Consider the following 20,668-nt stretch of genomic DNA (forward strand, 5'->3'; position numbering starts at 1 on the left):
TGTCAGGAGACCATGGCTGGGTCGTGTCAACCGAGTGCAGAATCTGATGTTTTGCTGGGTTTGTGTAGTTAGCACATTGGAAACCAAATCTTGTTTTGAATTATGTATGTGCAAGTAAAACAGAGTGGGAACCCACAAGAATTGAAGTTGCTCCTTCCATGAAATACTATTCTATGAAGTATATACAGAAAATAGTATTCTCAACATAAACGTAAAGATTCACTAATATAATCTAGATGTGAGATTTATTTCAGAATTCTCAATATTGATTATATTTCTCAAAGTATAATTAGAAACAAAACACCTCATTGTGGTAAAACAACATAATATATTAATTGATATGCAGCTATTTATACTGTACATACATTCAACACTCACTTGTTCCTGTGAAAGCACAATAACATTGTCAAGATAGGTTAAGTGAAAGTTTAACCCATGTTAAAAAGGCCGCTTTGGTCTTTTGTATATTTATATACCCCTGTATAGAGATCGAATGAATGAATACATCTGCATACATTTATGTGGATGTACATTATCCACAATGCACAATGTACATTTATCATTCACAAAACACACAATTTGTTCAAAGGCATTTGTTCAGAAAAATTATTTGACAGCAGGTTATTCCCCAACTCACCATAAATTAGTACATATATTTTCCGCTCAAACATGCCTACACCCTGAATTACGTTTCATGGAGAACTAATGATTTCATAGAGTGGTGATAGTCTTTGTATATCCAAGTAAAAAAAAAACTCTTAGGAGAGTCACAGTGGAGGTATGTCTGTCTGAGAGCTTGCCGATACTTCAGCAAAAGGCTTTCTCGATGCCGCTGGGAGGCAGAGATACCTCCTTTCAAGCCTTCAAGCTTTTTAATAAAAAAAACTTTAACCTGAGTATGCACACATAGCACTTGATAGAATAGAAAGGTCTTACCAACCCCCCCACACACACCCGCAAACAAATAGAACATATCAAACAGAACATGTAACATTCATAACATTCACACACACACGTCAACAAACATGTATTCAGTCAGTGATTCACTTGTAAGGACCACTCATGGATATAGGCTCCCACAAGTCAAAAAAGGGAAACATCACCAGTAAGCCAGAACTACATCCCCAAGAACACAATTACAGTACACCAGTCTGCAAAACCACCAGAGGACATTACCCTCTGAAGTCGTCTTCTCCTCGCAATCAGAAAGATTTAATTGGTTTGATCATGTGACATGACGTGTCTGTCCTAGCAGAAGGAGAACAGACTTGGATCAGTGCGAGGAGGTTTTGGTTGCTATGGCTGACACGCAGTGCTGCTGGAAGTTCGCCGGCACTTCCGAGTTACACCCCATTCCCTGATGGGCGCCCCTCCTGACGCCGTCGCCTTCGGCGAAGCGGGAGCCGGCCTCTTTTTCCAGAAGCGCGCAGGGTTTCCCGCAGGGGTTGTTTTTCTCCGACGCCTGCGCCTTCAGCACGCTGGTCAGGTGACTGAGCAGGTCGTGGAAGAACTCGGGGACGCCCTCGTAACCTGAGGAGGGAAACACACAGGTGCTTTTCGAATGAGGATATTGACAGAATGAGGTTGTGTGCGACTATCCGCACAAGAGAACAGAGTTGGGCTATTTCTCACAACAGCATGTACAGCCTAATTACTGTATGTGTGAAACCAAGAGCAGGTTGGAACCATTCAGGAAACAGAACAGCAGAAGCTCAAAACTTTCTTTGTTCTTGACTGTTAAACATCTCCAAAGTCAGGAGTCCACAACAACACACATCCATTCCCTTTGTTACCTAGAAACCCATAACACTGAAGTTTAGATGTCTATACCAGATAGGGTTCATGATGACCATAATGTATTATTATAGGGGATTTCTGCTCTGTAATTTCCTGTCAGGAGACTGCTATCTCTCTCTGGGCTAATGACAAGCACACAGATCATGCTGAGTAGAGAAAGGACAGAGGCTTAAGAAAGCCATGTCGGTGATTGGAAGGATAGCAGACTACTTGTGATCTTATCGTGACATAAACAAGTGACGCCTGTGAACACCCACCGGTGGGAAACAAACCGTCTCCATGGTAATGGGAGAGGTTTAGTGTTTAGTAATCATGTGAAGTGTATGTGTGTGTCTACCTCAGCAAGGTCAAGAGAGTATAAAATCCACATCACAAAGCCAAGCTCACTGGCACTTCAACACAACAACAACGTTGCTATGGCAGTATTTTGAGTGCAAGAAAGGCACATTGTCAATACAAAAAAATATTATTATTATTACTGTGAGTAAACGTCCCCTCTACCATATGAATTTACATACTTATTTTAAACTAATTTAAAGTAAATATCCTACAAATATATCAAATTCGACAGAGTATATACAACTTGTTTCTCTCAGAGTAGAGCAAATGAAAGTGTGTATTACTCAGACACAGTCATGCCGTCCTTCCCTGGTGTTTGGACGTGAAACAGAGAACATTCTGGCAGCGTGACCTCATCCTGAGCTCGTCCATCAGGCTCAACACCGCCACCTTGTGGAGCTTTGCAGAATAAGCCAAACAGTCTGTACGGCTGACCTCTCACACAGCAGAGTTACAATATTAAAACACAATTAGTGGCGAGTTCTGGTTTGTGAAAAAGCCTCAAAATAAATTCAATTCAAATGGCCACTACAGACCTAACTCCCAATTCACCAATAACCTGTTTTGTTATGTAAGTGGTTTGAAGTACAGTACACCAACATAGCTCCAGTGCTGTGACAGGTGTACTGTTAAAAAACCTTGTTTGTGCATCAGTTAAGTATCAACTACCTCAAGTAGCAGTACTGACCTGGAAAAGCGTTGATGTCAATGACACTGTGCTGGCCTGTCTGGTTGCTAATGATGATGTCGATACCAAACAGCGACACACCTAGGGTCTGTTGCAGACACCTGGAGATCTCCCTGATGACATCATCTTTGGGTCGTCTGGACACACCCTCGGCGTTGTCTCTCTGAGAAAAAAACAAACTTGCGGTCAGTTCCTGACTATTCCATTCTCTCCAACTGTGGTTTTCATCTCCGGGGCCCCGAAAAACAAAGGCAACGTCAACCAAAGATTTGTGACCACATCAATCAATGAGCATATTAAAAACAAAGCATGAAGGGGACATTTCGGTCCCACATCGATATGACTATATCAAATAAATTTAACGACAATATGTATTTACAAGACGTTTTGTAGATACTTACAGAGGTAAGGTCAGAGGCACATTCTGGCTTTGACACGTTGTGACTGTTGAAGAAGATCGCCGTTCTCTCTGAAAGACAGAATTCCCAAACAAGAAGCTTTAGAGGGAAACACATCTGTACTGAAATGGTACTAAAGATGCATTCAAATGGACTTTCCAAATTCAAGTGCAAGAACCACTTCATTTATGCAGGCCTCGCAAAGCCCTTTATGGTGACATAACAAGCCAAAGACGTTACAAGTCATTTGATCATAAAATATATATATGTAGATATATACCTTGTGCTTACTTGGTACAAAGGCATTTAGTACTTGAAAGAACAACTATTTAGGTCTTCAACAAAAAGTCAGTCCCTAATGTGTACATTTCCTCAGTCATCACTCCCTAAGACAATTCAGCTATGTCCCAACAGGGGGCGGAAGAGAGCAGTTTGTCCGTCTCCGGACAGAGCGGGCGTTGGCGACGCTTCGCTGTGTCTGCCGCCGTGACGACACTCCTCGAAGGCGCGCCTGCGAGTTGAACCGGGGAGACGGATCCCGTCTACAAACACGTGGCCCGAGATGAAACACAAACACTGACACGGAACAAGGGAGGGCCTCAGGAGGGGGGGGGGGGGCCCAAACGGAGCGTCTCGGAAGTCCCTATGGATGCCAATCAGGCTGCTGCCGACCGCTCAAAGTGAATATGTGTTTATAAACAGTTTGCGTAGCAGTTTTCTTTATAAGGGAATGAACGATGCAGCTGTGGCTCACAGCTTAGTCTGAGCGATGTGACTTTGGGTTCATTTACAGACGCACACACCTCCTTTACACCTACACACGCTCTGTATCCACACTCTGTATCCACACTCTGTATCCACACTCTGTATCCACACTCTGTATCCACACTCTGTATCCACGCTCTGTATCCACGCTCTGTATCCACGCTCTGTATCCACGCTCTGTATCCACGCTCTGTATCCACGCTCTGTATGCACGCTCTGTATCCACGCTCTGTATCCACGCTCTGTATCCACGCTCTGTATCCACACTCTGTATCCACACTCTGTATCCACACTCTGTATCCACACTCTGTATCCACACTCTGTATCCACACTCTGTATCCACACTCTGTATCCACACTCTGTATCCACACTCTGTATCCACACTCTGTATCCACACTCTGTATCCAGAGGCTAACTGGGTTTCTCTGTTTCTAAAAGTTAAGTCCATTCAGGTTTTATCTCACTTAAGGCTGATCTTCTGATCTGGACAATAGATTATGCTAGCTTTGTCATTAGTAGAAGTATTTCGCGGGGTGACTTGAATGCAAGGCTAACTTAGACACGTGTTTGGCACACATACATGGAGATCTTTGATGCTTTGTAGTGAGTCATAGAGTTGGGCAGACTAGCACTCCCTATCTCACCTGCTGGTCCGGAGGGAAAGTTCCGGATAGAGGGCCTCTCCACCACAGTGTATGCCTCTCCCACCACAAAGACCTTGTACAGCACGGCATTGTGGTTAATGAAGTTCTGGATCACACAAGGAGGCTTGATGTCCTTCAGGTCCTCCTCGCTGAAGATGATGGCCATCTAAGGAAAGTGAAACAGCCTTGGGATAAATAAATAAAAAAACAGAATTGTAGTTTGTGCTAGGCGCCACAGAATCACTCAGCTAGCCATGTTGAAAATAGCCAGACTCGAAACTTGTATTGATCTGTGTAAACTTCAACTACCACTTAATTCTAAAACCTGAGCCAGATTTGGCTGTTCATCATTCAACTCCATTTATGTCAAAGATCATTAATACTTTAGATCGCTACAATGCCAAGTTCACCACTGAAACACCATTCAGTCCTATCCTTACAGCTCTGTCAGACATAAGAGAAAGGTGACACAAAACGTGGGGTCATTCACAACGTGTGTGACAAAGAGGTGTGCTCTTATCTGGGCTGAAAACTCAATATTGAAAGCTTTCACAATCAATGGCCTTTATGGCCTCCTGTACTGTCACACCCAACCAGACCTCAAACTGAACTGGTTTATCTCCTAAAGTACACAGTCATAAAACCCAGGTACGAACGACTCGCCAGTAAACGGACTCTCCAATGACACATCCTCCCATCCCTTGTTCCGTGACACACTCAAACACACATCGGTCTCGACAACCATCCAATTCTTTCCCGAGAAAAAGGGAGTTAATGAGTAAAGGCCCTTGCTGTTTTCATTGAAGTTGGCAAAACGTATGAAGGGGGGACAAAATATAATCCGGAGACATAATGTCTGATAGGGTAGTGAGCTATTGGTGAGGTGATCCAATCCTAAATCAATCCCAAGGGTCAAAGGTCACCTTGTTTTCCTCAGAGGTGTTGTCTTTCTCTTGTCCGATGGGGCAGAATGAAAGCTACAGGCTTCATCTTGATATACCGACAAAGTTGTCGCATAAAAAAGGATTAGGGAAAAAAGATTGTTGCTTACCTCATGGGAATTTGTGCCGTGCGCCACCCGCGGTTTGCAAACTGTAGTTGAAAGAAATATATCAAAATGTTAAAAGGTTTACTCTCTTAGGATGCTCTGCTAAAACAGTATGACACTTTGTACCCAAACATTTCCTATAACCTCTCCTTAGACTGCAATTCCTCTTAATTACGGCAATTGAAATAAAAACGTTTTCAATCAACCATAAGCACTTCAAAAGTCACTTCTTTGAAAGTGTACATAATATCCTTAATCATTCATCCACACGGTGGGGAAAAAACAAGTAGTATACAATGTTGTTTTTTCGTGACATCAATGTCTGGTGAATCTTTAGTAAAAATGACTCCACTGTAATTACAGATACTCCAATGCAACTGCAAACCCTCCCCCAGAGAGTGGGGAGCTGGGTGCTAACTTACTGAAGGGGAAGGTGATGTCGTGTTTCTGCAGGAGCTGCAGGGTGTCAGCCCCACACTCGCTGGTGAGGACCATGAAGGGAGGAGAGCGGAGCCTGTCATCTGGGGGGGGAATCAGATTTTCACCGGTCAGTGACCGTCTTAATTAATGTTAATGTTTTCCGATCTAACTTTGCATGTGGCGCCAAGCGCGTGGCTCATTCTACCGTGCAGCGGAATGACAAGAGGGAGAAGGTTAGAGGAACAAAAGCAGAGATTGAGAAAGCTGGAATGAGAGAGAGAGAGAGAGAAAGAGAGAGGGAGAGTAAGAGAGAGACAGAGACAGAGAGAGGTGACAGAGAGAGAAACACAGAGAGTAAGATGACCACGTTGCTGAGGAGGGGGGGGGGGGGGGACCGTGTGACCCGGAGCACTAATCCTGCTTCAAGAAATACGACCATGTGGTGCCGTAGGTCAGAGCCACAACGTGTAAACAACATTCGACTTGGATGTGAAACTCCACGCGGAAAGGCTTCTTCCACCCGTCGGAGATGACGTAACAACACTTTGATCTTTCACTGACGCTCTTCGAAAATATGGAGCCAGCCGAGCCGTGACCCTATGGCTGGCTCCAGAGGCTGTTGGAGATACAAAGGGGAGTGTTTCTGTGTGTCTGTGTGTGTGTCTGTGTCTGTGTATAGAAGCACAACATGAACAACAATTTGCTTGTTTAAATCCCACTTTAAACGCTGACTGCCTAACTCCCCTTTTTCCCTCCCTCTCCCCCATGCAGAAGCATATCTTCCCTTTATGGTCTCAAATCTGTTCTGATGGTTATTTTGAGTCAATGTCTAGGATGCAGCTGGTATTAACACTGCGATGCACACTCCTCTTGAGCAAAATAATCTCTAAATCTGTGGCTTGTCTATGATCTCTCTCTCTTCATCCTCTTTCTCAACATTTACCAGTCCTCCCTCATTCTCAGGTTCTCTCTTTCTTTATTTCGCGTATTTTCTCAATTCAATGGGCTGCCATCGCCATGTTTGCTCACCGTGACCCTCTAGAACACACAGCTCGTTTGACAACAATACGGGCACTGTGACGTCACTGAGCAAGGTGGTGGCCTTAGCCTCCTGATCCTTGAGGACACAGACAAGCCCGTTTTGAAACATGCATACCTACCCAAACAGACGGAAACATTCTGAACACAGTCCATCATTCGATCTCTGGAATCGTCCTTTTTTGGGTCTCTTGTTGCTCACACCTAACTATGGCTGCCTCGTTATCCATCCTTCATCCTATACAACGTCGGCTGTGTTCCATATCTACCAATTGAGGGTCGTTTCAGATAAGAAACAAAGGTTTTGCCCCTCAAGAGATGACTTGGCATTTAAAGCATGACTCCGGATCTGACCTTTTGTAAATAATCTCTAAACTGAGCAAAGAGAGGGGGAAGAATGGATGAGCATATAAACATTTGTAAGCAAATCCCCAAGAGCCAGAACTACTCTAATAGGCCTAAACAGAATCCTAGCTAAATAACCACCAAGGGTATGAAGACTGCGGGAAGTTATTAAAAGGCCAGACAGAAAGATCTTTGGGCCTACAGTAGTTAGGCTGTGGGGGAGGTCTGGAACAGGACTGCAGAGGTGCACAAAAGCTTTTCACTTGGCCTAATGTTGTGACACTTGAGAAGTTAGAGGTAGACTCGGCAATGTCTACGCTATGTTCCTTTTAAAGCTTGATTTAGGCGTGTGTAAGTCCATTCAAGTAGCCAGTTACATAAGCACGAGCGGTTATCTGCTTTTTCCCAGGGTCCTTCTCTCTGTTTCAGCTAATTGCCATGGAAGTGGTTGCTGGGGTGACAGAAGCCCATAGAAAACACACTTTCTCTCTCGAAGCAAAGTTGTTTCTTTCGGTACAAAGTCCGGAGCCAAGAAACATTTCACCTCAGAGAACCCCAGGTCTTCTGCACTGCACTATGGGATGCTTGCAAAAAGGGCAAGTGGGCAACTTTTGACTTGAGGTGATATATCTAGTCCTGCTGTCAATTCTAGATGAATCAGTGAATTTAATCACAATTAAAATTGTAAATTACAATTCATCTGTAAATTATTTACATGGACTTCCACATGGACTTCCACATGGACTTCCACATGGACTTCCACATGGACTTCCACATGGACTTCCACATGGACTTCCACATGGACTTCCACATGGACTTCCACATGGACTTCCACATGGACTTCCACATGGACTTCCACATGGACTTCCACATGGACTTCCACATGGACTTCCACATGGACTTCCACATGGACTTCCACATGGACTTCCATATGAAAAAACCTTTGGGTTGTGCGTACACCTCCATTTCCCACATTCTATGGCAGCGGGTGCCATAGTTCCTAGCTATCCAGCCCCAGGTCCATCTCGCTGGCTAACACCTCTCCATTCCTGATCCCCGTTGGCCCTTGTTTTGGGAGTGCCCCATGCTTACGGGACAAAGGATGAGCCAGTCGGCAGTTTCCATACACGCTATGGCTAAACCCACTCTAAGCCATGCATTTCCCCAGCGGAAAGCCCCGAAATGGAGCCTGCGTTTTGACATCCAGGCTGGAACAAAAGAGGAACCGAGAGCCAGCTCATGAAGCCACTGGTGGCAACACAGGGATTCCCCGTAATTTTGGAATTGCCTGGATTTTCTTCCACGGGGATCAGAGTGTGTGTCCAGACTCATACACATACTGAATGAGGATGCTGAGGGTGTGTGTGTTGTGGTCAGTCGGTGTATGCGTGTATACCCTAATTCCCAGTGTGATGGTAGATCTTCTGCCATAATCTCGATACAGTCTTGAACGAGGTTCAGCTCTTCACCCAAATAATGTGTTTGTGTGTTTGTGTGTCTGTGTGTTCCAGGACAGCCCCATCTCCATACCTCCCATGCTGTCCTCAAGCCTGTGGATCAGCTGGTACGACTTGCAGCGATCCAGCAGGGTCCTGATGGCCGGGAGGGGGTCCAGAACCACTGTCTCAGGATGAGCATCAATATAGTCCTGGGACATGAAAAAACAAAAGAACCACAGTCCAACATGTTTTTTGTCAGTACAAGGTACTGGGGAAAAAGCTGTTATTAAATGAAGCTTTGATCCCACTTTTGAAGATAAACTTCGATGGATGTGTAACATCAATATTAAAGTTCATCATCCCTATTTGTTTTATACTGTATTTACAATTTGAGGACGTTTTTATCTTTTTGTCCTCTATCAATAAAACCATAAAAGGAGGGGAAAAGACTGAGAGGAATTTTGTTTTTTTCTTGACAATACACATTGAGCAATGCTTTTAGGAGTTATGGGTCACAAAACTATTTCATGTGGAGAGCATACTGTTTACAAGATGTCTGGGAATACAAAGCAATGAAAGGAATGCCAGTGAAATTGAGTTGCTAACTTTACCATTGACAGTCGTTTAAGCCTAACTAGGGACTGGGCAGGTGATACAATCTACCAAAATCTACCAAAGACTTAACTGTGTCAAAAGAACACCTAACTATCCCTTTAAGGTTCAGTAGTTACCAAAATCCAACAATACAACAGAATGTCTCCTCCGCATGAACAGGCTTACCTGGACACTCTGCATGAGCAGCAGGGCCTGTGTATCGTTCTGGTCGGCTTCCAGGATGAGGTCTGTCAGCTTGTGGATGATGACGTCAAAAGGACCCTGCTCCTCCAGGGGCTGACTAAGATCCAGCTGAGGATGAGATTGACATTTCAGAGGAGTTAGGTCATAGGAGACCAAAATAGTCTTATATTACCAACAGATCCGTGTCGCAAGCCCTCACACAAACACTGACAAAACGATTGCTTTGAATATCGAGGTTTTGAAAGCTGAGGCGGTTTTGGCAATCCTTTACCACGCACTGAAGCACCGACAAATAATATACGACTAAACACATCCTTTTTAATCACACTGCAGTACCTATAGGTTTATAAAAAATGCAATAGATAAATAATTAGAAAGGCAAAACACTCCAAGCTGAAGGATTGATTTTCCATGGACGCCAACAGTGAAACCGAGTGTTTGAATTGCAAAAGTGAGAGTGTGTGTGTGTGTGTATGTGTGTGTGGGGGGGGTCTTTCACGGTGAAGCCACCACAATCCTTCAGAGGCTGACGCCAGTGGGACGTTCATCACATTGAAAACTAGGGGACTTTAAGCGACCAACACAAGCCCGGGGAGGAAGAAAAGCAGCATTGAACACTGTATCATGATGTTAGGGAGGAGAGGGTTCAAAGTGTGAACGCAGTCACTAAATATAGGAGCAGACTGCAGACCCACCAAGTTGTGGGATGAAGGAAGGGAATATGGGGGACCCTTAGGGGATTCCCGACAAGGATTTCAAAGAGTCTAGAGCAGAGGGGTCTGGAACTTCTTAACCAACGTTGTCTCTGGTTAAAACATGCTAGAAAAGCTTGTCAGCTTAGCTGCTGTATGATACTGATACCACTTGTACATATCCAGAACATAATCAAGGAACATTTTAAATATACTTTGTATAGGGTATATTATACATTGTTATGAAACAATGAATGGGGTTATTAAGAGGATGAATGGTGAGAGCCAATGCCAAAGTGCTTTGGATTCTATTATAAAACCTTTCAGAGCACTTTTAACTCATTAACTTACAGTGAGTTTATGAAAAGATATACATTCACATTCAAACTGTCACGGTCCACTTGCTTAAAACAAACAAGGTCCAACAGAAGGCCAATAACAAACACGGTGGCTTCTGAGGAACTGGGATGTAAAACGACAAACAACCCATTTGAAAATGTTTATCTTGTGGGTTCTGTTCCTTGTTGGTTTATGTTGAACATCATTTAATGGTGGTTCAATGATCGCACGCCAGGGTGCTCCCCCTCTTTCTTTTCCTAAGAAAGTAATGTTATTTTAAACACAGTTGTCCTTGTTGTGCTAGCTAGTTTACCTTGACTGGCCTGTACTGATGTTGCTAGTTCACTAGTAAGTGGCGATCAAGTGACATCTGCATACAATCAACCATTCTATTGGGTCTGCTTGTCACCTGCTTCGCCTTGCCAGGTATCCCATTATGCTACACGGAGGCCATTATGAGATTCTTATTGAGATCGAATGACAGGCCTAAGAAATATTAAGCTGGCAGATTAATTGTGCATCGTCACTATACTGTGTGTGCATGGGTTTTGCAACAAGTGGCAGTGATGTCACAGCAAATAATTTTCAACCAAACTATGAATGACATTTGAAATATAGATTCAAAGCCAGAGAGAGAACGAGAGAGAGAGAGAGAGAGAGTGAGAGAGACAAAGAGACAAAGAGAGAGGCAAAGAGAGAGAGACAAAGAGAGAGTGACAGAGAGTAACAGAGAGGTCATACACTGAAGGGTGTGGATGTAATTGTGAAGTAATAATTGACTCGAGTTAAGCTATTATAAAGTGTATGTCACACCTCCCTGACAACAAACAAGGTATGAACAAGCTTGAAATGACATGGGGATCAATTTATTTTGTCATGTAACACCCTTCTAAAAATAAAAGGTTGTATCCAAGTATGATGCATTACAAGCAAAATGGTAGGACACTGCCAATGTTTGACAGTTCATGCAAGAACAACAAGAAAGAGTACATAAACACAAAGAGTATTTGTACGAATACAGATAACAATTCTTGAAAGTCAGGGCATATTTTGTCTTTTCAAGAAATGCTTCTTTATATAGGTGGGAAATAGTTTAAATAACTTAATTTATATTTGTGAAAAGATGACCACTCATTCTATACTGCCAGCTTGGAAAAACACAGAAAATGTAACAAGTTATATTGCTAATGATAGCTGAACAGACTATATTTATAGAAATTAGGGATAGGCATTATCTCAAGTCTGTGTACTGATAGTGTGAGTAATTATTGTCTCTAATAGAACAGCATTTTACAACTAGTTGATGATTAACAAAAGATTTATTCTGTCTCGTGTGGGCGACCTATGGCTGGGTGTGGTTAGCCTTGGTATGACTTGTGACATAACAGTCCACTCAAAGTGTACTTCCTCTCTGCTTTATACTCAACCCCCGTAAATGCCAATTGTCCGCCTATGTTATCTTACAATATGTGCTAAAGTCTGCGTACATCATTGTATTGCTCAGTAAAGTATGTGCTACATGCAGTCAACAAACAATAGGAAAGAGCCTGTCTTGTTTTGGTGACAGGGTTTATCAGTGTGCTGTTTCTATCCGAGCGCAGATAGTGTCAGTGGAGGCTAGACGTTCTGACATGCTCCAGCACGTTATCAGATGGAACTGCATGCCGTTTCGACACATGCAACCATGTTTGCAGTTCTGCCCCCCCCCCACGCCTCAGTGAATGTCTGGGTTGATCTCAGAGTCATAGATCATGAGCACATGTCAACTCCATGACATGAGAAGGAAGGATGAGAAGGGGAGGAGAGAGGAACCACAGTCCAAGGATAACACGGTACATCAGAAACACGGAAGGGCAACCAGAAAGAACTTCTGGCCTCCAGGACGCACCCACTTCAAGGAATTCAAGAGATTCAAGGAATACACACTGGAGGCCTACGGTGTATGCTCATCGACTCATACACCTACATTGTTTATCCTCAACGCACATACTGTACTGTAACGTTCACTACTAGTACACTGGTCGGTTATGCAACTCGTTCTGCAACTTCTGTGTCTTTTTTATAAAATCATGCAACCCCATTTGTGCGTCTGTGGGCCTGCATTTGTTTGTTTGCTTGTGTGTGTGCTTTTCCTTTGTGAGACTACAGGCTTTGTGAGGCTGTATTCCGTTCCAAACACAGAGAACGTGCAGCCCTCTACAAGCCTTCTCTTCTTCACGTGCTTCTTCTTTAAACAAGGCTGTGCTGACTTTGGGCCCATTCCCAGGACGGATCCCTTGTGACTCCAAATGGACAGAAAATCATCAAAAACAAACGCACCTCTCTACAAATAACCAACTCAGAAATGAACATCTTCATTTGGCTGCTTGTTGGGAAACTCTTTTAGGTAACGTTTGGCTTGCTGCTATAGAACACACTGTTATCATTTCTATGGAAGGATTCATAGGCAGAGCTGGTGGTACATTGGCATTACTGGAGCATTCTTTCAGCTAGCTTTGGCATCTTCATTATGTAAAAGAAGTTTGCGGTGAATATTTGCCTGCAGTGAAAAGAGTGTCTTCAGGTATAGTTTGTTTTCCTACTGATGGCATAGCATTGTAATAGCAGAGCACCTGTAAGGTATTAAAAGAGGACCTTACTGAGACTAAGAGAGAGGGCAGGTGAGGTTGGAAACGATAATGTTTAACGTTTTTTGAAACATCCTCTATTTGTAAGGAATTTTTTGGTCTCTTGAAAGCCTCACATCATTAAAGTTGACATCTTGTAATCACTTGGTTCCATGGGATTATGATTTATAAGATAGTTGGATAGAGAGAGATAGATACAATCAATTGTCCTTTTATACTTGTCTTAGAGAAAGTTTTTATGCTCAATCTGTGCATAAGCAGGTGCTCATGTTGTTTGTAGTATGGTACACACTTTTCTACCACCAAAATTGTAACATTCAGTGAAATGCATCATGCAGACTGCACAAAACCGCACAGCATACTTGCTATATTGAGATGAATCACTGCCATTTACTGAGCAATGCCTGGTGTGACAAGTTGGCCACCACAAAAATGCTTCTAGACACATACATCCTAGATACATCCTTCCAAACTTGTCGTTCTGTTTACAATGTTAATCGTTTACTCACAGAACACATGGAAACACCTACACAGTTATTTGACCTCTACTGATGTGGCATAAGGGTCTTGATAACTTCACCTCCCCGCACGGATACACCCACCCCTATCCCCAGTGTTGGTGCACCATCATGGACACCATTTTGAAATTGGAGATTTTAAACTAGCTTCCCATCTCAATGCCAACATATTGTTGGATGCACATTTTTTTTTTCTCTTGTAGTTTGCCTAGAAGATGGGAACGTCTATTTTTAATGGCATACGGTTCATCCCCAGGGCCCTTGCAATTGGAAAGGTCACCAACTCTTTCCACACTGGCCTTCAGCTTGAACCTCTTTGCACATGTTTACGTCATTTGGCCGACCGCCCTGCATGGCGACCGGGGCATATAAAACTAGCTATGCCAAAATCACGGGCCTGATTGGATATTTCAGGGCTGTACCTTTTCTATATGTACAGTATAGCTGACAATGAACCAGGCTAGGCACAGGTCAAGGATAGAGGGCTTTGCTTCTTTTTATGACTGAGGCTTGGGAATGGCTGATCTGGTTGAGCAGCAGAACTGTGCAATGATTTGCAAATATCAACATGTTAAGTGGTGAAATGGTGGAGTATTAAGGTGATATAAAGAAACTTACCTGGATCATTTCAATGCCTTGTAACCTGTTGGGAGAGGATCAACAATTAACTTTGATGGTTAATAAACACCTGCTTTACCAAAACAATGTACACAATGACACAACTCACAACTGTTGACAAATCAGAGCAACTACTGGCCTAACTAAATTTCACCTTGAACAGCTAGTTTTTCATCACAAAGTACTTGTATTTCAGTACTTTTGTATTTCAAGTACAGACATTTGCTAATAATGTACATTTGCATCAATGTCTTCAACTGTGCATAACAATTCTATTGGATACATTCAAAAGTATTGAATTGTTGTTGAAAGTATGTTGACCTGTGTGATAACCTTGGTAAGAGGAAACCCTATAATTGGTATTGTCAGACTCATAAATGAGCTGGCTGACTCATACAGTGCAAGAAAACCCTACCCACACCTTCCCGCTTCACCCCCCCTCCCCCTCCCACACACACATACACATAGATGATGCGTGTTGAGTAAACACATGCAGTTGGGTAAGAGACACCCCATTTATAGATACAGAGGGGGAGTGCTTAAGTTAATGGTTTCACAATCTTTCTTAGATAACTCAATTTTGTTGCACATAATGCATAATACATTATAATACCTTACTTCTGCAAAAATTGAATGGAATGTTGATACAATCGTAATTTTCGAGCACTTGGAGTTTCTATATTCACTTTAATTGTATTTAACAAATGACATGACAAAAAATGTTTGCACTGATAACTGTCAGATTCCAGTTTCAACTCATCCTGAAGGCCAATCCTAAATCTTAAAGGCTGCTCTCTACTGGATTGTGGCCACACTGAGGATGTTTATAATCAAACAGTTTTGGTTTAGATCTAGTCTCTGACTCCAGCTTTATTTACATAATGTGAGTTGTGACATTGCTCATGCTGACTGTCCAAACCATATCTGTAATAACTCATTAGATGTATGCAACCCAACAAACCACGCAAACATTTACAGGTACAGTGATGCACTAGTCCACAACTGGTTTTGAAAGGGTCTGTTTTAGAGGGAAATTGTAGTTAGTTTGAACTGCTTGCAAATAATAGATAAATCCTAAAGATCACAACAAAAAAAAATACTGTCAGATTCCTTCACAGAAAACCCTCCGAGCTTTATTTTGGAAACCCAAAAGGAAAGGGATACAGTCAGTTATCTTGTGATGTGACAAACACTCCAGGCAAAACAAACAGAAATGGGTATTTTGTGCAATTTCCATGAAAGTCAGTGGGGCCGTGTTCATCAAACGGGTGGACTAATTGAATAATTTGGGGAAGGTGCATCATTCTCCTGCCAATCAAGACTTCTCTAAATACACAATCCTGTACATGTTTGAGGCCTACTGCTGGTTTGTCCTAGCTCATGTACAAGCTGAAAATAATGTAAATACTACTTGTCCTTGTTTGGGCCAAAAATGTGGTCTAAATCATTTCAAGCGTTTGTTCGTAACATAATTCCTTCATATCAAAGGTTAAGCTTTATATTAAATATAAATACACAACTTCAAACACAGCCTGACTGATTTATCGTGAGTGGCTCAGATTCCATTAGTTTTACGTCAGTCCTAATACAGTTAATTTAGCAAGCTAAAGCCATAACTGTAAATCCTCTAGTTACACCATGACAATGGGAGCTGGTCATCTTTAACATCACTGACTTGCTAAACCAGATCTGCAATGGCTGAACAGAAATAGAACATGCAACCCTACTAACCTGTTATTTCAATTATGTTCAAAACCTGTTCTGGAGTGCAAACTATTTCCTGCAGTCTGAGCCAATGGCTCTTGTCTACCATACACCCCTGTGATCTCCCAGCAGGTTATGTAACTCTCTGTGGTCCTGCAGCTTCCACAAACACACACTCTTCAAGTGCTTTCAGGAAGTCACCAAAAAATTGCTTTTTGGGCAGCAAGATGAAGGCTTGTTTTCTTTTATTATCCGTATTATTTGCCAACATTGTGAAATGTCCCATCCTATTTCCAACAGGTATAAGTGGTAGCCGTAAGAAAACTACAATGTGTGTATATGTGACTTCACTTCTTACATCCAAAGCACAGAAGACACGTGTAACCCTGAATTGTTTAGCTAAGCTAACTAGTCAAGAGAAAAATGCTGTCACGTGATTTTGTTCGAGTCTTGATTTGATGCCAGATCACAAGAAAATAAAATAAGCTTATTGATCCATGTTGTATATTATATTGATGTTCATTTTATTCCAATGCTATTTCAATGATATCATCACATATTACAGTATTACTATGATTGTTGTTGTTATTATGATTACATAATGCTGGTATAATGTATTCTCATCATAATATCATATCATTTGACATGTGGCTTTTTTTCTCACCTCAAGACCCCTCTTAGAATAATTAAGTAAGTCTTTTCTATTCTATTAATAAGTAATTATTAATCAGGTGGCAACAACAAGGACTGAAATTCCTAAGAATTAAAGTGTCCAGTCTGACCCTGTGTTGTTCTGTACATCTGACAATAAAAGACTTGAACTTGAACCATGAGTCATTACTATGACTGAAGAAGTCTATCTGAAAGTCTCTCAGAATCTATGCATCTAGTTTGTGTGTTAAGTTAAGGTCAAAATTGTGGAATCTGTTGCAGGTGCATGTAGTATACATCAGAGTTCTTTTAAGATTTCTTAAGACCTCTTAACTGTCAGCTGTATAATGTTAACACATGATATACAGTAGTCTGGTGCAGAAGTCACACTTTTTAATATAATTATAATATTTGGCTGTATTTGTTTAATTGATCAAGAACTCCATAAAGTAAAAAGATTTTAGGTTTGATCTCTACATAACAGGAAATTATCTCCAGCATTGTTTATCCCCTAAGCCTTATTTTATTGCTACATTCATTTATTTTCCAATTAACTAACAAACATTTTTAGTTTTTTTTGAGTAGATATACTTTGCAGTAAACCTGTTTCTTGCTGAATAGCAAGCCTATGATTGCTTGCAATGTCTTTACTCACTTTTATGATGTGAAGAGACACGTTTCAGAACAGGATCACAAGATGAAGTGCTTACCACAACCTTCACCTTTAACTTGTGTATTGCTTCACAACAGACGGAACAGTGTAACAGGCAAATGCTGACAAAAATTTTACCACAGAATATCTCAGTCCAGTATCACTGAAAGTGATGCATTAGGCTTTGTTAGATGTGTCACTGCCTAGAATCAGAAGATTGTTGTGTTTGCATTGTAATTTGGTTGCCTACCAGATAGTGCCTTTGTATTAAATTGTGCTTTATGAATATATGGTTGCACCTTGATGCCGTTACTTGTGTTTGGTCTCTCTACTCACATCAATTTATTGATTGCCTCTGAGGGGGTTATGCTTGATAACAGGTATGCATAATGTAGCATGACAGTCATACTGTTTGCTGTCTCTAGCCTGTAAGGACTCAAACCAAGTGTACCCAAACTGTCTTTGGAGACAAGCCTTTTTTTTCTTTGTGGCCTTTGACCAGCAATTATCTATAGCATCAAGTGTATAGCAATCCTTTTTTTGTTGCAATACTCACTGTAATGTTTTAAGAACTTTGACAAATAACACCATAAAGTGATTCAGTCATACACTTTAGAGATGATTGTTTTTTTGTTTTGTTTTTTTATGAACAGTGAAGAGTTGCCTGATCAATATGTATGACATTCAGATGCAACTTTATTTCTGAATGCTGTGGCATGTCTTCCTGGCAATTTTATGTATGACAATCAGGTGAATAAGTTAGTACCATTTAAATAGGTTAAATGTAAAGAATGTAAATTGCCATTGAAAGATGTACCTGTGACAATAAATTAATTTGTAACTTAAAAGAAAATCAAACGAGGTACATGTTGCCTTAAATAGCCCGTCTGTAGGCTCTGTGTTTCAGATGTAGGCTACAAAGCTGTAAACACTTGTATAGGATATGAGTTAGACACTTTAAATAGTCTATTTTATGAAGTAAAACCATTTAATGTGGACTATTCAACAATGTCGGAACTAAAGTTGAACAGGCTAAAAAAACACTTGACTGAACCGACAACCCTGAACTGCGTTTGCTATAGTTACTTCAGTGTGAATGACTAACCCCGTGCCACTATTATTAATCCAAGTACATGTTTTGTTGAATTAGCAAACATTCATTTGAATTTACCTGCACATTTCGACGAATATCACAAAGTTGAGTCTCTTAAGCTTTTTCTCATTGAGCCAATAGCCCACTCTTCTTCCTTTAAGGAAAGTCTGCATCTCTGAGAAAGTTTCGTTACGATGTTAAGTGAATCTGGCGTAAGTGTCTTCAAAACAAACCTGAAAAATCAAAGATAACTTTGTTAAAGACAATGTGAAAGCAAACTAGGAATAGTAGCTACATCGCTGATGAGGACAGAACATTGCCTACTCTGGCAAAATATGTATTGTCGGCTCTACTGTCGCAAGAACATCCCATCTTCAGGTATATCCTGTTGGACATCCACGGGGATGTTTATTAGGTATACGCAGAACCCCCCTCTCGCCCAAAACAGTCCCTGATATATTAATTGTGGGCTTACCCATGGTTGTGTCCTTCACAGTCATTGTAAATTAATCCCACTTGGTTAGCTACAGTGTTGTGTAAAAGGTGCACCGAGTCTCTGTTAAACCCGAAAGTTGCCTACTGAATGAATGGTTTTAAATGCACTGATTGGCACGCCCTCTGACGCACCGCGTGCTAGCTGCAAGAATGTGAGTGACTGACAATATGTCCCATTTGGAAGCTTTCATTTGTTCTTTGTATACACACTTCATCCCCCCAAGGTGTGTGCATGCCCTTGAAAAATTCGGACCGAAAGAGCGAGAAAGAGAGACAGAGAGAGTGAGGGAATGAGCGAGAGAGATCTCTGGAATGGTCAAACGGGTAAATGGAGTGCATGTATTCCTGTGTAGTTTGGAAGAAAAACCTAGTTAATTCATAGTAATTTGGCTTTGTTTTATCCTTACAGTTCAGCATATGAACAACACTTTTTGCAGTAAAACTTTTTGTTCTCTACCTTTTATTTTTTAAATGTGTTAATGTCTTAGGACTTGGGGGTATCTTTTTTCTATTAAAACCTTGTCATAATGCCAAAACAAGTACCAAACTAATTTGATTCAATATCTTGTGATGTGACAAACAGTCCTGGCAAAACAAACAGTAAAATTTGTATTTCGTGCAATTTCCGTGAAAGTCAGTGGGGCTGTGTTCATCAAACGGGTGGAATAATTGACTGATTTGGGAAGGTGCATCATTCCCCTGCCAATCAAAATAACTCATTGGAAATAACTAATTAAATTGACATATTAGGGGGTACAAAAAGTCGTCTTCATTGTGTGTAATTCTGCTACAGTAACTTGATGTAATCTGCTCACTATATTCAAAGTTGAGAACCAGCAGGCCCCAGAAACAGCAAACAGTTACTCTTCAGGCAGGGGGAAGCCATCCCACACCTGTCCAGGCACTAGCACGTGACGACTCTCACGTTTCCCTTCTATATTCAAAACATGTACTTTCGAGGTTGCCCATACAGGAGCAGGCAACCCCTCCACAGCCTTCCTTTTGGAAAAACATAAACAGGGTCTACAACAGCAAGACACAGACAGCCTTAACCCCTACTAGATCCATCCTCCGTCTTATATATTGCCTCATGAACCTTCCTCAAAACATGGAAAAAGGGAACATATTTCCCTCTCTTACCGATTGCACCAACATCTGCATATGAAGTATTAGTCACAATTGTAGATAAAATGGGGTTCAAGGACCATCTGCCAGATGTAAATATTACTTTGATGATTTCAGATTTTTTAGGCCAAGATGCATTTCATCTCAGAAAAAAGGAGGCAGACATGAGCCAAGAATAGCTTCACATTTATGTTGTACTAATTCACAGTACCTCATATTTGAAATTGAATCATACATGTTACACTGGTGATTCATCATTGCACTGTGTTAGTCCTCCTTATGAACTTCTTAAGTCCTTTATTATAGATCAGTACTCATTCCAGTGGGGAATGACAAAAGGATGTTGTATCTAAAGATGATACTTTTCAATGTACAGTGTTAAAATTCAATTTTATGTATAGCCTACCACACACATGATTTTGAAACATTGTCACA

At 41.5% G+C, this 20,668-nt stretch overlaps 1 protein-coding gene across 2 annotated transcripts; it reads right to left on the bottom strand.

Moving 5' to 3' along the window:
• Positions 1 to 228: 228 nt before the first annotated feature.
• On the bottom strand, positions 229 to 19,213 carry itpk1a (inositol-tetrakisphosphate 1-kinase a). 2 transcript variants are annotated; one of them, XM_084700103.1, is made up of 11 exons: positions 19,089 to 19,213; positions 18,692 to 18,846; positions 14,514 to 14,538; positions 9,702 to 9,827; positions 9,013 to 9,130; positions 6,102 to 6,200; positions 5,683 to 5,723; positions 4,632 to 4,797; positions 3,226 to 3,293; positions 2,825 to 2,987; positions 229 to 1,530 (listed from the first exon to the last, which is right to left on the bottom strand). In XM_084700103.1, the coding sequence occupies exons 2-11, from the start codon at positions 18,784 to 18,786 to the stop codon at positions 1,274 to 1,276; spliced, it is 1,158 nt and encodes a 385-aa protein (XP_084556229.1). In that variant the 5' UTR covers positions 18,787 to 18,846; positions 19,089 to 19,213; the 3' UTR covers positions 229 to 1,273. The 2 variants fall into 2 exon arrangements, with proteins under 2 accessions (XP_084556229.1, XP_084556230.1); XM_084700104.1 differs by lacking the exon at positions 19,089 to 19,213 and having other exon boundaries at positions 18,692 to 19,075.
• Positions 19,214 to 20,668: the final 1,455 nt, after the last annotated feature.

This window comes from Hypomesus nipponensis, chromosome 6, assembly GCF_054491055.1.
Source record: "Hypomesus nipponensis isolate SF chromosome 6, ASM5449105v1, whole genome shotgun sequence".
Taxonomy (NCBI): domain Eukaryota; kingdom Metazoa; phylum Chordata; class Actinopteri; order Osmeriformes; family Osmeridae; genus Hypomesus; species Hypomesus nipponensis.